This window comes from Cetorhinus maximus, chromosome 23, assembly GCF_964194155.1.
Source record: "Cetorhinus maximus chromosome 23, sCetMax3.hap1.1, whole genome shotgun sequence".
NCBI lineage: Eukaryota > Metazoa > Chordata > Chondrichthyes > Lamniformes > Cetorhinidae > Cetorhinus > Cetorhinus maximus.
The window spans coordinates 9,426,715-9,448,548 of NC_135901.1; the positions used below are offsets into that span (position 1 = coordinate 9,426,715).

At 45.2% G+C, this 21,834-nt stretch overlaps 2 protein-coding genes across 2 annotated transcripts in view; one reads left to right on the forward strand and one right to left on the reverse strand.

Annotated features, from left to right (window-relative positions):
- Nucleotides 1-3,163: 3,163 nt before the first annotated feature.
- LOC144697784 (uncharacterized) overlaps nucleotides 3,164-21,834 on the reverse strand; it is a 172,091-nt gene continuing 153,420 nt past the window's right edge. Inside the window, exons 19-22 of the mRNA XM_078569780.1 lie at nucleotides 12,478-12,772; nucleotides 5,022-5,152; nucleotides 4,583-4,691; nucleotides 3,164-3,808 (exon numbers count right to left, since the gene is read on the reverse strand). Coding sequence (XP_078425906.1) covers nucleotides 3,164-3,808; nucleotides 4,583-4,691; nucleotides 5,022-5,152; nucleotides 12,478-12,772 — 1,180 coding nt within the window. The remainder of the gene's footprint in view (nucleotides 3,809-4,582; nucleotides 4,692-5,021; nucleotides 5,153-12,477; nucleotides 12,773-21,834) is intronic.
- LOC144698227 (uncharacterized) lies at nucleotides 15,909-21,025 on the forward strand. The gene is made up of 2 exons (XM_078570209.1): nucleotides 15,909-16,044; nucleotides 20,025-21,025. Exon 2 carries the CDS (start codon nucleotides 20,366-20,368, stop codon nucleotides 20,759-20,761), a length of 396 nt encoding a protein of 131 aa, XP_078426335.1. The 5' UTR covers nucleotides 15,909-16,044; nucleotides 20,025-20,365; the 3' UTR covers nucleotides 20,762-21,025.

Sequence of the window (21,834 nt, forward strand, 5' to 3'; positions counted from 1 at the left end):
ACAGCACAGGAACAGGCCCTTCGGCCCTCAAAGCCTGCGCCGATCATATTGTCTGTCAACTAAAACATTTTGCACTTCCGGGGTCCGTATCCCTCTATTCCCATCCTATTCATGTATTTGTCAAGTTGCCTCTTAAAAACCACTATCATACCTGCTTCCACCACCTCCTCTGGCAGCGAATTCCAGACACTCACTACCCTCTGCGTAAAAAACTTGCCCTGCACATCTCCTCTAAAGTTTTCTCCTCTCACCTTAAATCTATGTCCCCTAATAATTGACTCTTCCACCCTAGGAAAAAGCTTCTATCTACTCTGTCCATGCCACTCATAATTTTGTAAACTTCTATCAAGTCGCCCCTCAATCTCCGTCGCTCTAGTGAGAACAATCCGAGTTTCTCCAACCTCTCCTCATAGCTAATAACCTCCAGACCAGGCAGCATCCTGGTAAACCTCCTCTGCACCCTCTCCAATGCCTCCATATCCTTCTGGTAATGTGGCGACCAGAATTGCACGCAAAATTCCAAGTGTGGCCTAACCAAGGTTCTATACATTTGCAGCATGACTTCCCAGCTTTTATACTCAATACCCCTGCCAATGAAGGCAAGCATGCCATATGCCTTCCTGACTACCTTATCCACCTGCGTTGCCACTTTCAGTGACCTGTGGACCTGTACACCCAGATGCCTCTGCCCGTCGATGCACTTAAGGGTTCTGCCATTTACTGTATAATTCCTGCCTGTATTAGACCTTCCAAAATGCATTACCTCGCATTTGTCCGGATTAAACTCCATCTGCCATTTCTCCGCCCAAGTCTCCAACCGATCTATATCCCGTTGTATCCTTTGACAATCCTCTTCACTATCTGCAACTCCTCCAACCTTAGTGTCGTCTGTAAACTTACTAATTAGCCCAGTTACATTTTCCTCCAAATCATTTACGTATACTACAAACAGCAAAGGTCCCAGCACTGATCACTGCGGAACACCACTAGTCACAGCTCTCCATTCAGAAAAGCACCCTTCCACTGCTACCCTCAAGTGTGTGTGCGCACACACTCACACACACCATTTTGTGTTGAGCTGGTTTCAGTTGTGCCTGTTAACCAGAAGATAGATTTTTAATTGGATACCATTAGGATCCTGCAGCAGTCCATTCGACTGAGGAGACAGTTCTAGATTCTGTCTGACACTATCAGTGGGTCAGGTGGAAGCTAAATAGAAAATCCTGCAGGAAAAATAATCCTTAACATTAAAAATCAATCTGAGCAATTGACTCAGTACTACACCAGTGTGAATTAGTAAACTTTAACACAACAAGTTTTATCACTAAGTAGTGTAAAGTACAGTGCACTAATGCTCACCTTTAGTCTTGCCCCTCAATCCTAGTTAATCACTGGGAGATTGTTACAAGATTCACCCCATCCTTTCGACACAAATATTACCCACATAACACTTGAGTCATTAGAAATTGATGTGTGCTTCATTGTCCTTTTAAATATACTTCACTCCTACCAGCCTTTAATGATCAAAAACATAACAGGGTTATTAGCTGCTGATAGCTGTCAATGGGATTAAATTTATGCTTGAAATGATTAAATCCTCACATGCAAAACATATTTTGTTTTATTCTTTGATGGGATGTGGGTGTCACTGGCAAGGCCAACATTTGTTGCCCAACCTTAACTGTCCTTGAACAAAGTGGCTTCCTCAGTTATTTCAGAGGGCAATTAAGAGTTAACCACATTGCTGAGGGTCTGGCCTCACATGTAGGCCAGACCAGGTGAGGATAGCAGATTTCCTTCCATAAAGGACATTAGTGAAGCAGATGGGTTTTTACAACAATCAATGATAGTTTCATGGACACTATCACTGAGACCAGATTTCAATTGCAGATTTTGAATATCATGATGAGGTTAGAAGCCTGGTCAATATGCTCAGGTTCTGAAGGTGAAATCCACAATTTAGAGATTCTAAAATCAGTGTTGTCACTGTAACCAAACTGCTACTAAAATGTTTAAGGAGCTAAGGTGACATTTTACATCTACAGTTTGACCATAACATTGGTTAATACCGTTACTGTTAAACTTCCAGATAATTCCACAAACAGCAACTTCAAGCAGAAGGAGCAGAATAAACGAGATGGAGAGAAACACGAGAGCCCACAGGCGAGGACCACATAGAGCAGGTTCACACACCCAGGGACGGGCTGGGTTGCCGTGCCTGGGGGTGGGGCGGGTTCACACACCCAAGGCTCACCGGGAATGATCAGAATAAGGAAACCGCCCAGAAAACTACCAATAGGAATCTTCAGCTGAACACATCACTCATTCTTAAAGGGACGAAAGGGGTCCTGACACTGTGAAGTTAAAGGGGCAGACACAGCTTCAGCCTTCTCTCTGTTACCTTTCTGATAGTTAAAGGCTGGTAGGAGTGAGGTATATTTAAAAGGACAGTGTGTGGGAAGCACACATCAATAAAACTGGGAATTCTTGGACATACGCTGCAGGTCGTTCTTTTTCTGGGAATCAAACTGTTGTATTATTGTCACAGCAGTTAACAGCCTCCTGTGAACTCCTCCAGCTTCTAGTTTAATGCAGATTTTAACCCAATAAATTTCAGCATGTTTCGATTCAGCGACTCGGGACTGACACACAAACACGTTGAAACATTTTAGACTTATTAAGAACCATTTTCCGTCTGGAAACTTAAACTTGCTGTTTCACTTTCAGTCAGGAACAGATCACAATTTTACAGCAACCTTTGATTTGGCAGCACGTTTCCAGCATTCACCGTTGTTCTTCCTGACTCTAAACCCAGTTGTAAAAGAGCCTTCTGTTCTGTGTCTAGGAGCTCTGAACCATGGAAGAGAGCAGCTGGGACACATTTCTTACACACCTCAGGATTCACCCACATGGGGATTGTGCCGTCAGTGAAGAAAGATGAGAAAGACCAAAGTGTTGTTTGGGGGTCCCTCAGTGTGACCCTGATGGACTGTGTCCAGGCTGAAGTTCTGTTCCTACCGTAAGATCCTCCCCCAGATTGTCCTTTCTGACTCCAGCCAGGTGGCGTTAAACACTCAGGTGGGGAAAAACAAAAATATACAAACAAAGCTGATTTATTTCACATTTATTCAGAATATTGAACCTCATCATCAGGTCAGGACAGTCAGAATGAACATGGTTCAGTCCTGGTATGATTAACAGCATCCACAGGAGTAGAATCCAAACCTTGCAATCGCTTGTGAATCCACTGGTGTGTTCGCAGGTGTGATGACTGAGTGAATGCCTTTCCGCAGGCATTACAGGTGAACGGCCACTCCCCACTGTGAACTCGCTGGTGTTTCAGCAGATAGGATGAATGAGAAAATCTCTTCCCACACACAGAGCAGGTAAATGGCCTCTCCCCACTGTGAATGCTCTGGTGTGTCAGCAGGTTGGATAACTGAGTGAATCCCTTCCCACACACAGAGCAGGTGAACGGCCTCTCTCCAGTGTGTACTCGCTGGTGATTCAATAGGTTGGATGACCGGGTGAATCCCTTCCCACACATGGAGCAAGTGAATGGTCTCTCCTCAGTGTGAACCTGTTGGTGTGTCAGAAGGTTAGATGAACGAGTGAATCCCTTCCCACAGTCAGAGCAGGTGAACGGTCTATCCCCCGTGTGAAGTTGCTGGTGTATCAGAAGGTTGGATGAATTAATGAATCCCTTCCCACAGTCAGAGCAGGTGAACAGCCTCTCCCCAGTGTGAATTCGCTGGTGATTCAGTAGGGCAGACGGACGGCTGAATCCCTTCCCACAGTTGGTACAGGTGAATGGCCTCTCTCCAGTGTGAGTATATTGATGTGCTAGCAGATCCTTTTTGCTTTTAAAGCTCTTGTCACAGTCAGAACAATTAAAAAATTTGTTATCAGAGTGAACAAGTTGATGTGTCAGAAGGTGGGATGACTGAATGAATCCCTTCCCACACACGGAGCAGGTGAACGGCCTCTCCCCAGTGTGAATACGTTGATGTACCAGCAGATCTTTTCTGCATTTAAAACTCTTCTCACAGTCAGAACATGTAAACGGTCTCTTATCAGTGTGCACAAGTTGGTGTGTCACAATGTGGGATGACCAAGTGAAGTCCTTCCCACACACAGGGCAGGTGAATGGCCTCTCCTCAGTGTGAACTCGCTGGTGTGTCCGAAGGTTGTACAAATGGGTGAATCCCTTCCCACAGATGGAGCAGGTGAACGGTCTCTCCCCAGTATGACTGCGCCGATGAACTTCCAGTTGGGATGGGAAATTGAATCCCTTCCCACAGTCCACACATTTCCATGGTTTTTCCATGGTGTGGGGGTCCTTGTCTCTCTCCAGGTTGGACGATTAGTTGAAGCCTTGTCCACACACAACACGTGAACAGTTTCTCCCCACTGTGAACGGTGAGATATTTTTGAAGACTGTGTAACTGCTTAAAGTTTTTTCCAAAGTCAGTTCACTGGAACACTCTCACTCGGGTGTGTGTGTGTGTTGAGGCTTTTCCAGTCACACAGATGTTTGAAATCCTTTCCCAAAGACAGAATAGACGAACATTTCTCCTTCCACATTCAAAGGTTGATGATGCTCAGGTCCTGATGAATTCAGTGCCTCTGACAGATCTTGTTGTGATGTTAGCTTTGCGTTTTCTGTCTGCCAGTCACCTCCGTTTAATACCCTGTAAAACGAGTTTACAAAAGTCATCACTTTAAATCCAGGACTGAAATTCTGAACAGACAATTCTAGTTTCTATGGAACATCCTTTTTTCTCTTGTTCCCCCAAACTGTAAATCTCCGTCCCACACACTCTCCCTCCTCCCTGGGCTGAAATCCAAACCCATCTCACCATCTCCAGCATTTCTTTCCTCCACTCCCAGTTTTCTCCCTCCCTCTCCTCTGCCTGGGTTCAGTTCTCCAGCTCCTGTGTCTCTGATTCAGGGTCTCAGGCGGGATCCCAGCTGCCGTCAGGCGGGACACAGGAGGGGGGACCCTCCCGGGTGGGTCTTACCCGGACCCTGTGTCCGTCCCCCCAGTTTCTGAGCCCCCGGGCGGCCCGCGGTCTCCCCGCAGTTTTTGAATCTCCCGCTCCGGAGCCTCTTCCCCTGAACCCGGCTCTGTCACCGGGAAGAAGCCCCGGAGCTGCAAACACGGGTCATGGAGGCTGTGATCCAGGATTGCGGCCTACACCGGGTGTTTCTGGATCCTCCCCACCCCGGCTCCCAGAACCGCTCCTCCCTCCGCCTCAGCGACTCTCACTCGCGTCTCCCGCACTCCCAGGGCTCTGAGCAAACTGACACTGCGCATGCTCCAGGTATCATCAGCATTGCGCCTGCGCGTTGGGCTCCTGCACAGTGACTAGGGCACTTTCACACACGCAGGAGATTGTGGGTATCGGCAGTGCCATTGAAACATAAAATAGAGAACGAAAACAATTTTCTGATACCCAATTGTGAATAAATAAAAAGAAAAATCACACGCAAATCCTAGTAAATGGGTGCTCTGCCATGTTCCATTTCTAGAAGTGATTTAAACATATTTCAAGCCAGCTCAAACGTGTTAAGGGCAAGTCATGTTCAACTAACTTGCTGTAAATTCTTTGCAAATGCCCATTCCCTTTCCTTCTGCTGTATAATGGAAGTTCCGTGCATTGGTGTTTCTTTATCATTTGGTTCTGATCTTTATTGATTGGTCTACGGTCAAAGTTTCAATCCCATAACCACAAAGTAATCACAAAAAAAATATTTTCCACTCACAATTACCCAGCACCCCAGCAGCTGGGATTCTGTATTGCGACTGGATGAGCTCCTGCTCACAGATTCTGCCTCCGACAAAGGTTGTTCTTGTAGTGGCTGTCCCTGTGATTGATTTTTTGCGGGTTTTTCTGGGATAAAATTGCCCGTTGCCCCCGTACAGTTGGAACCCTGGTTCTGAAATACTGTCCGTATGATTTTAAGGCTTCCTGGAATAATGCACCGATGGAAATCTGCAATAATCCATGGTCCCATCTGAGTTGCAGATTTTAATGTGATTGTCCAATCTACAAAAAATATCATTTCACCCCTTTAAACCTGATTCAGCTGATCCCCTCCACACATACTGCAAAAGATTATCTTTGAGATCAGCTGTTCCTTTATAGTCTGTAAGAAATACAAAAAATTCTGGAAATATTCAGCAGGTCTGACAGCATCTGTGGAAAGAAACACAGAGTTAATGTTTCGAGTCCGTATGACTCTTCTTCAGAGTCTGTGTTATTCTGAATTATGACATTCTCCTGAACCTGTCCTAACCCTTCTGCCAGTTCACTTATTGGAAACAGGGACTCTCCTTGTTTTAATGTTAACACTCCATGTCTCCCCAGTTATTCATTTAAGTCAGCCCATGAATTGTTTGAGCATTGTTTCATCATGTTCCCACATTTCATTAACAAATGTTGAAACGTATGCTTCACACCCACAGGGTTTCATCTGTTTAAAGCCACAAACAGAAAGGTCCAGTTTTCTCCTGGAGGTTGAGACAAATCAGCTTTCAAAATGATGCAGGGTTTCAGCCAATGAGGGACATCCGGATTCAGCCCCGCCCCTCATTCACTCCGATTGCTTGGAGGATCACACGCTCACGATCGGACCTCCAGCTCCGCCCCCTTTTCCTATTGGACCGGAGTTTCCGTCAATCCACAGGGCACTGTGATCTGGAGCATGCGCAGTGTGTGTAATGGCGGTGAACAGAGGCTTGTTTGTCGGATCCACAGGAGATAAGATAAAGGGCGGAGTGCAGGGAGAAATAAAGCCGGTAGGTGGACGGGGAGGGTTTGTAAGCACTCGATGCGGCTCTGAACCCAAAATAAGAAACTATCTGCAGGGCGAAGGCTGCGGGATCGGGTCTCCAGCAAAAGGCGCGGGTTAACAGCCGCCATCTTGAGCGGGGTTAATGTGCAGCAGGGCGCATGCGCAGTCGTCCCTGTCAGCAGGAGTAGAGAAGGTTGTGAATTTCTATCCTGGACTGACGGGGATGGATTTTGGAAACTCTTTTTACAGGGGATTGGAAGGGGAGGATTTACACACAGCAAACTCAAAGCAAAGATCACATTAAGATCTGACTCGAGTCACTCGATTCATCAGGACCTGGATATTATCGGTCTTTGAGTTTAAGCATTGAGTTCCAGGTCATTAACACTCAATGTGTGAAATTTCTTCCTCACATTCCTGCTGTAGATCTTACCCTAAATCTTAAATCTGTGTCTGTGATACTTTTATGATTAGCTAATACCTTATGTTTTTTTCATTCATTCACAGGATGTGGGCGTTGCTGGATGGGCCAGCATTTATTGCCCATCCCTAGTTTCCTTTGAAAAGGTGGTGGTAAGCTGGCCCTTCTAGGTGGTGGAGGTTCAGGGTTTTGAGTTTCTGTCAAAATTCTGGTTGAGTTGTAATCCCTCTTTCTCAAACGTTCCCTCTCCCACCCCAACCCTTCTCTCTCTTCCTGTCTTCTCCCATCTAGGCCTGTGCCTTGTGTAGGCCCAGACTGGGTGGCAGATTCCCTTCCCTGAAGGACATCAGTGAACCAGTTGAGTTTTTATGACAATCCAGCAGTTTTCATGGTCACTTTTCCCTGGTGCCGGCCCCACAAATTACCAGATTCATTCAGCTCAATTTCACAACCTGTTTTTGTGGATTCTCTCTCACTCCCTTTTCTCTGTTTTAAATCAATTTCACAGGGTATTAGAAGGGGAGGATTTGCAGTTGGGAAACTGAAACCAAACATCACATCAGGATCTGACAGAGTTGCCCAGTTTATCGTCACCCAGATATCATCAGAAGTTGAACATGGAAGGAAAAAGCACCGTTCACAGTGGGGAGAAACCGTACACGTGTTCTGTGTGTGGACGAGGCTTCAACCGATCATCTAATCTGTCGAAACATAAATGCAGTCACAACAGGGAGAAACCGTGGAAATGTGGGGACTGTGGGAAGGGATTTAATTACCCATCAGAGCTGGAAAATCATCAACGAATTCACACTGGGGAGAGGCCGTTCACCTGCCCTGAGTGTAGGAAGGGATTTACTTGTTCGTCCAGCCTGCTGAAACATCGGCGAGTTCACACTGGGGAGAGGCCGTTCACCTGCTCCGAGTGTGGGAAGGGATTTGCTCGCTCATCCACCCTGCTGACACACCAGCGAGTTCACACTGACGAGAGACCTTTCAAATGTCCTGACTGCGGGAAGTGCTTTAAAAGTCCCCGGGAACTGACTGCCCATCAACGTGTTCACACTGACGAGAGGCCATTCAGGTGCTCTCACTGTGGGACTGGTTTCAAGACATTATTTAACCTCACTGTACACCAGCGAATTCACACTGGGGAGAGCCCATTCACCTGCTCCAAGTGTGGGAAGGGATTTGCTAACACATCCACCCTGCTGAATCACCAAAGTGTTCACACTGATGAGAGACCTTTCAAATGTCCAGACTGTGGGAAGTGCTTTAAAAGTTCCGGGGACCTGATGATCCATCAACATGTTCACATCGATGAAAGACCGTTCAGGTGCCTCTCACTGTGGGACTGGGTTCAGACAATCATCTCAACTCATTGTACACCAGCGAGTTCACAATGGGGAGAGACCATTCACCTGCTCAGAGTGTGGGATGGGATTCACTCGCTTATCCATCCTGTTGACACACCAGCGCACTCACACTGGGGAGAGTCCATTCACCTGCTCTGAGTGTGGGAGGGGATTCACAACCACATCCTCCCTGCTGAGACACCAGCGAGTTCACACTGGGGAGAGGCCATTCAGCTGCCCCGAGTGTGGGAGGGGATTCACAACCACATCCTCCCTGCTGAGACACCGGCGAGTTCACACTGGGGAGAGGCCATTCACCTGCCCCGAGTGTGGGAGGGGATTCATAACCTCATCCAAACTGCTGAAACATCAGCAAGTTCACAAGTGATTGGGTTTTTCTGTTAATCACATCCAGGACTGAACTGTGTCCATTTGGTCTGTTTCTGCTGATGTTAATAAACTCCAGTCCAATTAATATTCTGGATAAAGTCAAATAAATCAGCTTAAACTTGCACTGTGTTGAGTCTTTTTAATATCTCTAACACAAATTAGTTCCTTTTGAAGTGCTCTCCCTCTCCTCTGTCTCCTTCATCCACACCTCCAACAACAAGTGTGAGGAGCTCATGGATCTTTTTTGTCACTACGATTGAGACAATCCGATCAGCTGCTTTCCTCCTTCCACTGGCCCACTGGGCCAAACTCTTTCTAAAGCTCCCCCTTGCCCCTTGCCCTGAACCTGTGTTTTTCTCCAGTTTCGCCCCTCTCTCCCCTCTTGCCCTCTCAGAGGTCATCTTGTCAATGTCTGATGCCTTGGCACTATTCTCACGAAACTGCTGACCATCCATTTTCTCCATGTTAGCTGATATTGTTAATGGTTCTTTCTCTTATCTGTCCCTCTTGCCTTAAAATCCACCACCATCACCCTCCTGAGAAGAAACAAACCTTTATCCCACCATCTTTACAACCTACCACCCCATCTCCAAACTCCTTTTTCTCTACAAAGTCCTTGAACTTGGTGTCCCCCAAGGATCTATCTTTGGCCCCTCCTATTTCTCATCTACAAGCTGCCACTAGGCAACATCATCCAGAAGCACCGTGTTAGTTTTCACATGTACACTGACAATGCCCAGCTCTACCTCACCACCATCCCTCTCCATTCCTCCACTGTTACTAAATTATCAAACTGCTTATCCGACACCAAGTACTGAATGAGCAGGAATTTTCTCCAATCAAAATTTGGGAAGACCAAAACTATTGTCTTCAGTCACCACTTCGAATTGTCAAGGAACTATCAGATTTTTTTCAGATATTATTGTGGCATATTGTAAAGCAAGCTTATGGTTCAGTGTGTGTGGCTAATTTAATTAACTAAAGACAATTAGACTGCAAGGTTTAAATTATCAAAGGAGTGGGGTGTAAAAGAAGCATTTGAAATGGGGATGAGTGAGCTGGAATGAGGTCTCAGTGGATAAGGTGTGAAGGTAATTTACATGTTTAGATAAAGAAGGAGTTGTTTGATTTTCAAAGGGATGGTGTAATGTCTACAACTGACAAGATAAGTCAGGCAAAGTGATTGCATTTGTTTTTCCCAAAAGCGCTGGCCATAATAACAACATGAAAGATTTTTGTATTCTGGGAAAAGTAACTTCGAAAGACAAAGAAAACAATGGGATTTACAAATCATAAGGTATAAAATATATTTAAAGAAGGATTGAAGGTTGTGTGGGGTATGGCCATGTGAGATCTTGAAAGGTGCAACGTGTGAAACAGACTTGTGGGGGTGGGGGGTGGGGGGTGGGGGGGGGGGGTGGGGGAAGCCTCTAGCTACCCTCCAGAAGTTTGCTGTTCCAGTAACCAAGGTTGTGTTAAAAGCCGTTGGAATTTCACTGTCGAGTGGGTGCTAGTGGTAATAGTATTGAATGTCTTTATAAATTGGGAATCTATTTGGGCTGTTGCCTTAAAGGAAGTGTGTAGTTGGTAGTCTGGTTAAGTATGAATTTTGCGAAATGCTATAAGATTAAGTAACTGTGTAACCGTGATTTTGTGTGTGTGTGTGTAAGTTTTTTCTTCTTTTGTTAATAAATACTTTAAATTAATCTTTAAAATCTCTGAAGGTGGCCGTGGACTCATTACTTCTGACTTCAGTGCACAAGCCTCCTTGTAATAAATGCAAATAGAAAAATCATTGTGATAGTTTGGCCAAGTCTCCCTTGTGGATTTGATCAGCCTGGAAAATTCTGTTCCATAACGGCCGTGTGCATCCCTCTCCCTGGGAACTGTCTGAGGCTCAACCACACTGTTCACAATCCTGGTGTCAGATTTAACCCCAAGATAAGTTTCTGACCACATATCCACACCATCACTAACACCAGATATTTTAATCTCCATAATGTCGCCTGTCTCCACCCCAGCTCATATGGGACACTTGCCTTTATTAATCGAGACACAGAATATAAGAGCAGGGAGGTTATGCTGGAGTGTATACAATGTGAGTTAGGCCACAGCTGGAGTACTGTGTGCAATTCTGGTCACCAAACTATAGGAAGGATGTGATTGCACTGGAGAGGGTGCAGAGGGGATTCACCAGGATGTCGCCTGGGCTGGAGCGTTTCAGCTATGAAGAGAAACTGGATAGGCGAGGGTTGTTTTCCTTCGAGCAGAGAAGGCTGAGGGGGGACCTGATAGAGGTGTACAAAATAATGAGTGGCATAGATCGGGTAGATAGGAAGAAACATTTCCCCTTAGAGGTGGTGTCAATAACCATGGGGCATAGATTGAAAATAAAGGGCAGGGGATTTGAGGAACCAGCAAGATCCCACAACTAATCTGATAATGAGCAGATAATCTGTATTTGTGATGTTGATTTGAGTGTGGAAGGGGATGTGTAAAGAGCTGGTCATTGTATAGAGATGTGAACCAAGGAAATGGTACCTGTGTGTAATAGTGACACAGCCTTGTGTTCACACTCAGAACAATACACAGATATCCTTGTGGTTATGGTTTGAACAGGGCCAGATGACGAATGTGGTGAACAAGTTAAATATAAATATCTCCAGTGTAGCTGCAGCTTCTTAGATCAGAGCTGGGGGGAAGAGAGCTCCGAATCCACTGCATTATCTTCCCATGGAGAGGTTGTGCAGTCAGTAGTTTAGTGGGAATAGTGTCAATGGAGCAGGAGGTGTGTCTCATGGACAAGATGAGCTCTGAGAGGGCATGAGGGGAGGTGGGAGAGAAACTAGAAGAAGATGTGAGTTCAGATCTCGGTATAAGGGGAACGTTAGGGGAGGTTTGGCCCAGTAGGTTAGGGGAAGGGAGGGAAGCAACAGAGGCAGCTGGTTGGATTGTCTCAATTTTAGTGACAAAGAAGACCATGAGCTGCTCCTCCATGAGCACTTGTTGGGGGTGAGGATGGAGGAGACAGAGGAGAGGGAGAGCAATTCAAAAGGAGCTAACGTGTTAGAGATATTAAAATGACTCAACATATTGTGTATTTAAAACAAAGCTGATTTATTTAACTTTTATCCAGAATATTAATCCCTATAACTGGGCTGGAGTTCATTTACATCCGCAGAAATAAACTAGGAACGTAGTTCAGTTCTAAGTGTGATTAACAGCAAAATTCAAGCACTATAAGTTTATTTACTTATTCGTTCATGGGATGTGGGTGTCGCTGGTGTCACTGGCCAGGCCAGCATTTATTGCCTATCCCTAATTGCCCTTGAGAAGGTGCTGGTGAGCCGCCTTCTTGAATCACTGCAGTCCGTGTGGGATAGGTACACCCACAGTGCTGTTAGGAAAGGGGTTCCTGGATTTTCTTCTAGTGACAGTGAAGGAACGGCGATATAGTTCCAAGTCAGGATGGCGTGGGGCTTGGTGGGAAACATGAAGATGGTGGCGTTCTCATGCATCTTTGTGAACTCGCTGGTGTCTCAGCAGGGTGGATGAGTGAGCAAATCCCTTCTGACATACGGTGCATGTGAATGGCCTCTCCCCAGTGTGAACTCGCTGGTGCTCCAGCTGGTTGGATAATGTAGTGAATCCCTTTCCACACAAGGAGCAGGTGAACGGCCTCTCACCAGTATGAATGCGCTGGTGTGTCAGCAGGTTGGCTAACTGAGTGAATCCCTTCCCACACTCGGAGCAGGTGAATGGCCTCTCTCCAGTGTGAACTCGCTGGTGTACAGTGAGGTCAGATAATTGCCTGAACCCCGTATGGCACCGAGAGCACCTGAATGGCCTCTCATCAGTGTGAATACGTTGATGGCGCATCAGTTCACCAGAACTTTTATAGCACTTCCCACAGTCTGGGCATTTAAAAGGTTTCTCGTCAGAGTGAACTCGCTGGTGAGCCAACAGGTTACATGACAGAGTGAATCCCTTCCCACACTCGGAGCAGGTGAACAGCTTCTCCCCGGTGTGACTGCGCCGATGAGATTCCAGCTGAACTGGAAAATTGAATCCTTTCCCACAGTCCCCACATTTACAGGGTTTCTCCTCAGTGTGACTGCGCTTGTGTCTCGACAGGTCAGATGATCGGTTGAAGCCTCGTCCACACACAGAACACGTGTACGGTTTCTCCCAACTGCGAACGGTGTTTTTTCCCTCCATGTTCAAAATCCGACAATATTCAGGTTACGATAAATTGTGCAACTCTGTTAGATCCTGAAGTGATGTTGGGTTTGAATTTCCTGACTGTAAATTCTTCCCCTCTAATATCCTGTGAAATTGATTTAAAACAGAGAAAAGGGAGTGAGTCTCTCTCTACCCACAAAAACACAAAGGCAGATTGTGAAATTGAGCTGAATGAATCTGGTAATTTGTGGGGCCGGCACTAGGGAAAATTGACCATGAAAACTGCTGGATTGTCATAAAAACCCAACTGGTTCACTAATGTCCTTCAGGGAAAGGGATCCACCATCTCATCTGGATCTGGACGCTGGCTTCTAAGGGAGAACAGGCAGACATTGAGATGTGGGAGCATTAGGGGGCAAAGGAGAGGGATTTTATATATCCACAACTCAACCTAAACTTTGACAGAAACTTCCAAACCCTCAACTTCTACCATCTGGAAGAACCAGAGAAGCAGGTGTATATGAAAACCATCACTTCCAAGTTCCCCTCCAAGTTGAAACTGTCCTGACTTGTCTGACTCCTAGTACTGGATGAACAGAAATTTCCTCCAGTTAAATATTGTGAAGACCAAAGACATTGTCTTCAGTCCCCGCTCTAAACTATTCCATAGCCACTGACTTCATTCCTCTCCCTGGAAACTGTCCCAGGCTGGACAAGACTGGGCACAATCTCAGTGTCATGTTTCCCCCCAGCTGATCGCCTGACCACAGAACACCGCCTATTTCCACCTCAGCAATCTCACCTGCTTTTCCCCTGAGTCAGCTAATCTGCTTCTGCAACTCTCATCCATTCCACTCCCTAAATTTGAATATTCTAATTCATCCCACATTCAACCTCTCTGTAAAGCTGAGATCATCCAAAACTCTGCTTCCCTTCACTACTCTACTCACTGAGCTACTTAGGCTTCAGGTTGAGCAGTGCTTCAAATCTTAAAACTTTCATCTGTTTCCAAATCTCTCCAAAGCTTTGCCCACACCTGTTTCTGTCATCTCCTCCAGCCCCACAGCCCTCTGAGATCTCTGTGCTCATCTAATTCCGGTCTCTTAAGCAACCCCATTTTCAGTTCCTTCAGTGTTTGTGGCTGGGCCAAAGGCAAAAACTCACAATATCCCTCATGAAATCTCTCTACCTCTGTAACTTACTTTCCTCATTAAGACACTCCTTCAAACCTACCTCTTTGACCAAACTTTTGACTTTCTTCCCTGATATCGCTGTGTGTCTCGGTGTCAGATGTTGCTTTGTAAAACTCCCATAAAACACCCTGGAATGTTTGATTACATCAAAGGTGCTATATAAATGAAAGTCAATGTTACAGACTTGGACACATATCACCATTATAAATGTAAGTCAATGTTACAGACTAGGACACATATCACTGTTATAAATGTAAGTCAATGTTACAGACTGGGACATACATCACCATTATAAATGTAAGTCAATGTTACAGACAGGGACACACATCACTGTTATAAATGTAAGTCAGTGTAACAGACTTGGACACATCACCATTGTAAATGTAAGTCAGTGTTACAGACTAGGACACATATCACCGTTGTAAATGTAAGTCAATGTTACAGACTGGGACACACATCACCGTTATAAATGTAAGTCAATGTTACAGACTAGGACACACATCACCGTTATAAATGTAAGTCAGTGTTACAGACTTGGACACACATCACCGTTATAAATGTAAGTCAATGTTACCGACTTGGACACATATCACCGTTATAAATGTAAGTCAGTGTTACAGACTTGGACACACATCACCGTTATAAATGTAAGTCAGTGTTACAGACTGGGACACACATCACCGTTATAAATGTAAGGCAGTGTTACAGACTTGGACACACATCACCGTTATAAATGTAAGTCAATGTTACCGACTTGGACACACATCACCGTTATAAATGTAAGTCAGTGTTACAGACTGGGACACACATCACTGTTATAAATGTAAGTCAATGTTACAGACTGGGACACACGTCACTGTTGCTTCATCACTGGATGAAGATCCTCTCAGTCTTTACCTAACAGTTTTGTGGAAGCCCCTTCACCACACGGGCTGCAGCGGTTCAAGAACAAAACCCACCATCAATTTCTCAACAGGTAACTGGGGATTGGCAATATGAGCTGCCTTGCTACTGACTCCTATAAACCCATCATAAATTAAAAGTATCTGCCTGTGTGAAATGGATTAACAGCTCCTACAGGAATCCTTCTTCCTCCCGCTCCCGGCCGCTCCCATTCAGACTCCAGGAGCCGCGCTCACTCTCTCTGAGGCTGCGCTCAGCCTGGAGCCACACTGCGCATGCTCCGCTCAGACAGGCGGCTTCCGGGGGCGGAGCCGTCCTGCGCCTGCGCGTTACTGCCCTTCTGGTGGAGATAGGGCGTATTCATTCGCGCGGAGCATTCTGGGTCTCCTTATCCGCCATCATTCAAAAAGCGTCCGGAGGGTGAGAAGTCTGTTCCAGTACTTTTGATACAATCCGTTATTTACACCGAGAGGCTCAACACTGTTGATGTTTCTGCTAGTGACAGGTCCGAGTTAGCAGCCGCCATCTTTATAGGGATAATGTGCAGCCTGGCGCATGCGCAGCCGCCGTCTTTATAGCGACAGGGCGCAGGCGCAGGCGCGGCCATCCTCGGACCGGATGCAGGAAGAAAATATGTTGTGAATTTCGATCCTGGATTCACAGTGAAACTGCCCTGGAAACTCCTTTTACAGGAGTTAGAACAGGAGGATTCCCAAGCGGGAACCTCAAACCAAATATCATGTCATGATCTGACAGTTACCTGATTCATCAGGACCTGAATATCATCGCCCTCTGAATGTGGAAGGTGAAATGTCTGTGGGCAAAGATTTCAGATATTAGAGAGACTGGGAAACTTTTAATGATCTTTTCATCTTTTAATGATTACATCGATCTCATTGGGAATGTTGAAGAATTTGTTCTATGCAGGCAAATTACCTCGTGTGCTTATATAAACATACTTGGCAGCTAAAATGGGCAAACCATTGAGCTGTGTTATTAGTGAGAGTTACAGTCCCAGTTTTGGGTAAAGTTTGTTGTCCATGTTGCAATTCATTCAGTCCGCTGTGTCCGTAATGACCAACTAGTAGTCATCCAGCCAGATCCCAATTTCCAGTTCTTGGTCCGTAGCCTTGCAGGTTACATCACTTCAAGTGTACATCCAAATACCTAGAGCCGTAGAGCTATACAGCACAGAAACAGGCCCTTTGGCCTATCATGTCTGGCCCGGTCATCAAGCCCCTATCTGCTCTAATCTAATTTTCCAACACTTGACCTGTAGCCCTGTATGCTATGACATTTCAAATGTTCATCTAAATACTTCTTAAATGTTTTGAGGGTTCCCACCCTTTCAGGCAGTGAGCTCCATATACCCCCCACCCTCTGGATGAAAAGATTTTTCCTCAAATCCCTCTAAAGCTCCTGCCCCTTACCTTAAATCTATGCCCCCTGGTTATTGACCCTCCACTAAGGGGAAAAGTTTCTTCCTATCTACCCTATCTATGGCCCACATAATTTTGTACACCCCAATCAGGTCCCTCCTCAGCCTTCTCTGTTCTAATAAAAATAACCCCAGCCTATCCAGTCTCTCTTCATAGCTGAAACATCCAGCCTAGGCAACATCCTGGTGAATTTCCTCTGCACCCTCTCCAGTGCAATCATATCCTTCCTACAGTGTGGCGACCAGAACTGCATACACTACTCCAGATGTGGCCTAACTAATGCTTCATACAGCTCCATCATAATGTCCCTGCTCTTGTATTCAATGCCTTGACTAATAAAGACAAATATCCAATATGCCTTCTTAACCACGTTATACACCTGTCCTGCTGCCTTCAAAGATCTATGGACATGCACACAAAGGTCCCTCTGATCCTTTCTACTTCCTAAAGTCCTATCATTCTCATGTACTCCCTTGCCTTGTTAGTCCTCCCAAAATGCATCACCTCACATTTTCAGGATTAAATTCCACTTGCCACTGTTCTGCCCATCTGACAGCCCATCTATATTGTCCTGTGGTCTAAAGCTTTCCTCCTTGCTATTTCCCACACCACAGATTTTCATTTCATCTGCGAACTTACTGATCATAGCTCCTAGATTCATGTCTAGATCATTAATGTACACTTTTTAAATGTTATGAGGGTTTCTGCATCTACCATCCTTTCAGGCAGCGGGTTACAGCTCCCCACCACCTTCTGGGTGAAAAAGAATTCCCTCATATCCCCTCTATACCTCCTACTTCTTTCCCTCATCATGGACCCCTCAACCAAAGGGAATAGTGCCTTCCTATCCAATCTATCTAAACCCCTCATAATTTTATACATTTCCTTTAAGTCTCCCCTCAGCCTCCTCTGCTCCAAAGAAAACCACCCCAGCCTATCCAATCTTACCTCAGAGCTAAAATTCTCCATTCCTGGCACATCTTCTTATATCCCCCCTGTACTCTCTCTGGTGCGATCACATCCTTCCTGTACTGTACACAGTACTCTAGCTCTGGCCTAACTAGTGTTTTATGCAGTTCAAGTAGAACCTTACTGCTCTTATATTCTATGCCTTGGCTAATAGGGGTAAATATCCTGTAGGCTTTCTTAATCACCACATCTACCTGTCCTGCTACCTTCAGGGATCCGTGGACATGAACTCCAAGATCTCTCTGTTCCTCTACAATTCTCAGTATCCTTCCATTTATCATGTAATCCTTTGCCTTGTTTTCCCTACAGCTTTCTTCCTCATTATCAAACACACAACCATTTTTGTATCATCAGCAAACTTCCTGTTCATGTGCATTAGATTGGAAAATAGCAAATATAACTCCTTTATTCAAAAAGGGAGGGAGACAGAAAGCAGGAGGCTATAGATCAGTTAGCCTAACATCTGTCATAGGGAAGATATTAGACGCTATTATTAACAATGTTATAGCAGGGCACTTAGAATAATTCAAGGCAATCAGGAAGAGTCAACATGGTTTTGTGGAAAGGAAATCATGTTTAACCAATTTATTGGAGTCCTTTGAAGGACTCACATGTGCTGCAGATAAAGGGGACGCAGTGGATGTACTGTACTTAGATTTCCAGATGGCATTTGGTAAAGTGCTACATTAAAGTTTATTACAGAAAATAAAAGATCTTGGTGTAGGGGGTAACATATTGGCATGGATAGAAGATTGGCTAGCTAACAAGAAGCAGAGAGTTGGCATAAATGGGTCTTTTTCTGGTTGGCAGAATGTAATGAGTGCTGTGCCATAGGGATCAGTGCTGGGGCCACGCCTATTTACAATTTATATAAATGACATGGATGAAGGAACCAAAGCAATGGTTTCTAAATTTGCTGACAACACAAAGATAGGTAGGAAAGTAAATTGTGAAGTGGACATAAGTAGGCTACAAAGTGAAATAGATAGGTTAAGTGAGTGGGCAAAGATCTGGAAAATGGAGTATAATGTGGGTAAATGTGAAATTGTTCATTTTGACAGGAAGAATAAAAAAGAAGCTTATTATCTAAATGGTGAGAGATTGCAGAACTCTGAGATTCAGAGGGATCTGGGTGTCCAAGTGCATGAACCAGAAAAGGCTGGTGTGCAGGTACAACAGGTAATTAGGAAAGCTAATAGAATGTTAGAATTTACAAAAGTAGTGAGGTTATGCTTCAGTTGTACAGGGCATTGGTGAGACCACATCTGTAGTATTGTGTACAGTACTGATCTCCTTATTTAAAGAAAGATGTAAAAGAAAGATGGAAGCAGTTCAGTGAAGGTTTACTAGACTAATACCAGGAATGTCTTATGAGGAAATGCTGGACAGGTTAGGCTTGTATCCACTGGAATTTAGAAGAGTAAGAGGTGACTTAATTGAAACGTTTATGATCCTGAGGTGTCTTGACAGGGTGAATGTGGAGAGGATGTTTCTTCTTGTTGGAGAATCTAGTCACCGTTTAAAAATAAGGGGTCGCTCATTTAAGACGGAGATGAGGAGAAATTTTTTCTCTCAGAGGGTTGTGAGTCTTTGGAGCTCTCTTCCTCAAAAGGCAGTGGAAGCACAGTCTTTGAATATTTTTAAGGCAGAGCTCGATAGGTCCTTGATTAACAAGGGTGTGAAAGGTTATCGGGGGTAGGCAGGAATATGGGGTTGAGGTTACAATCAGATCAGCCATGATCTTATTGAATGGCAGAGCAGGCTTGAGGGGCTGAGTGGCTTACTCCTGCTCCTAATTTGTATGTTCGTATTTAGGTCTGACTCAATTATATAAACCACGAATGAAGGAGCCAATACTGAGCCCTGTGAAACCCCACTGGAAACAGCCGTCCATTCACAAAATACCACCCATCGACCATCATAATCACTTCCTGCCATTGAGCCAATTTTGGATTCAACTTGTATTCAACTTGTAACTTTCTCTGGGATCCCATGAGTTTTTATTTTTCTGCCCAGTCTGCCATTTGGGACCTTGTAGATGTGGAGAGAATGTTTCCATTTGTCGGAGAATCCACAACTAGGAGCCAGAAATACAAGATAGTTACTGATAAATCCAAGAGGGAAATAAGGAGAAATATGTTTACTCAGAGTGGTTAGAAAGTGGAACTCATGACCACAGGAAGTGGTTATGGCAAAAAGCTAAGATAATTTCAAAAGGAAACTAGATGAGTACATGAGAGAAAAAGGAATAGAAAGATGAACTGAAAGACTGAGCTGAGTTAGATGGAATGGAAGGGGAAGCGTGTGGAATGTAAACACCAGCACACACTAGTTGGTCCAATGGCCTCTTTCTATTCTATATTTTCTCTTTTTACAGGCTTGGAGTGTCAAAGGGAAACTAAAACCAATTATCAAGATCTGTCAAAGCCACTCAATTCATCAGGACCTGAATATCATTGGCCCTTGAATGTAGAAGCAGAAATGTTTGTCTGTTCTGTCTGAGGAAAAAATTTCAAGCATCAGCGTGACTGGAAAAGACACCCACACACTCGAGTGAAAGTGTTCCAGTGTACTGACTGTGGAAAGAGCTTTGACCAGTTACACAGCCTGAAAAAGCATCATACCATTCACAGTGAAGAGAAATTGTACACGTGTACTGTTTGTGGACAAGGCTTTAATTGATCACCTAACCTGGAGAGACACAAGGATGACCGCACCATGGGGAAACCATGGAAATGTGGGGACTGTGGGAAGGGATTCAAATACTCATCCCGGCTGGAAACTCATCGACACACTCACACTGCGAGGAGACCGTTCCCCTGTTCCATGTGCCCAAAGGGATTCGCTCGGTCATCCGACCTTCTAAGGCACCAAATCACTCACACTGAGGAGAGGCCATTCACCTGCTCCATGTGTTGGAAGGGATTCATTAATTCATCCGACCTTCGGATACACCAGCGAGTTCACACGGGGGAGAGGCCGTTCACCTGCTCTGCCTGTGGGAAGGGATTCAGTCAGCCCACCTGCTGGCCCACCAGAGAGTTCACACTGGGGAGAGACCATTCTCCTGCTACGACTGTGGGAAAGCATTCATCCATTCATCCCATCTGCTGAGACACCAGCGAGTTCACACTGGGGAGAGGTTGTTTACCTGCTCTGAGTGTGGGAAAGGGTTCACTCAGTCATCCCACCTGGTGAGGCACCAGCGAGTACACAAGTGACTGCAGGGGTTGGATTCTGCTGTGATTGCAGCTGTTAATCACATCCAGGACTGGACCATGTTCATTCTGAGAGTTGGTGTTCCTTTCTGCCGATAATAATTGCACTGAAGTTTAATATTCTGGTTATATATCAAATAAATCAGCTGTGTTAAACTCATTGTTGTAGATTTTTGTTTTTCCCACCTGAGTGTTTAACATCACCTGGCTGGAGCTCAGAAAGAACAAACTGGGGGAGGATCATACGGCCGGAACAGAACTTCAACCTGGACACAGTCCAGGAGCACGATGACCATCCACACGTTGTTCCTGTTGGATAAAATCAAACACTGCATTTATTCTCCGTCTAGTTATCTGACTTTCCATTTTATACAGTTTACACTGATCTCCATGGTAACACACATATTGCGTTTCCTTCTCTCGTTACTGAATACTCAATCTAAGACTTGTTTCTCCCAATTTATGTAGAACGCCGTATGGACCTTCCCAAGTAGCTCCCCCATTTAACAATATTTTTAACGTCACTTCATCTCCCATTGAACAGTTTATGTAACAGGTGGGGTGTTTCTCCCTGGAGGTGTTGAGATGGGCAGCACCATCTTCTCCATTGCCTGTAGCAGGGAGAATGCTGAGGTTTGTTGGAGGTTCTGGAGAAACTGGTCCTGAGTCTGTTGAGTAGCCATGGGGTGTGGGACCCGGTGGGAAGCACGATCTGGATTGGACAATGAGCTGTGACCGGGGAGTGAACAGGAGTGGAGTGAATGGTCATTAAGACACCAGGTGGGGCAGTGACCCAGTCATTGGGCTTGATCAGATCATCAGCTCCGTTCATGACAGCTTTTTCAGTGTCGTTTCTCCAGAGTGATTAAACATCTTGACCATCCCACTAGAGTCTGGGCGGTAGGGGATGCAGAAATGTTGTTACACACCCACAAGATGACACAGCTGCTGTATTGCCTCTGCTGTGAA

Coding starts and splice junctions, on each gene's coding strand:
- LOC144698227 (XM_078570209.1), top strand. CDS start 20,366: ATGGGGAAACCATGGAAATGTGGGGACTGTGGGAAGGGATTCAAATAC.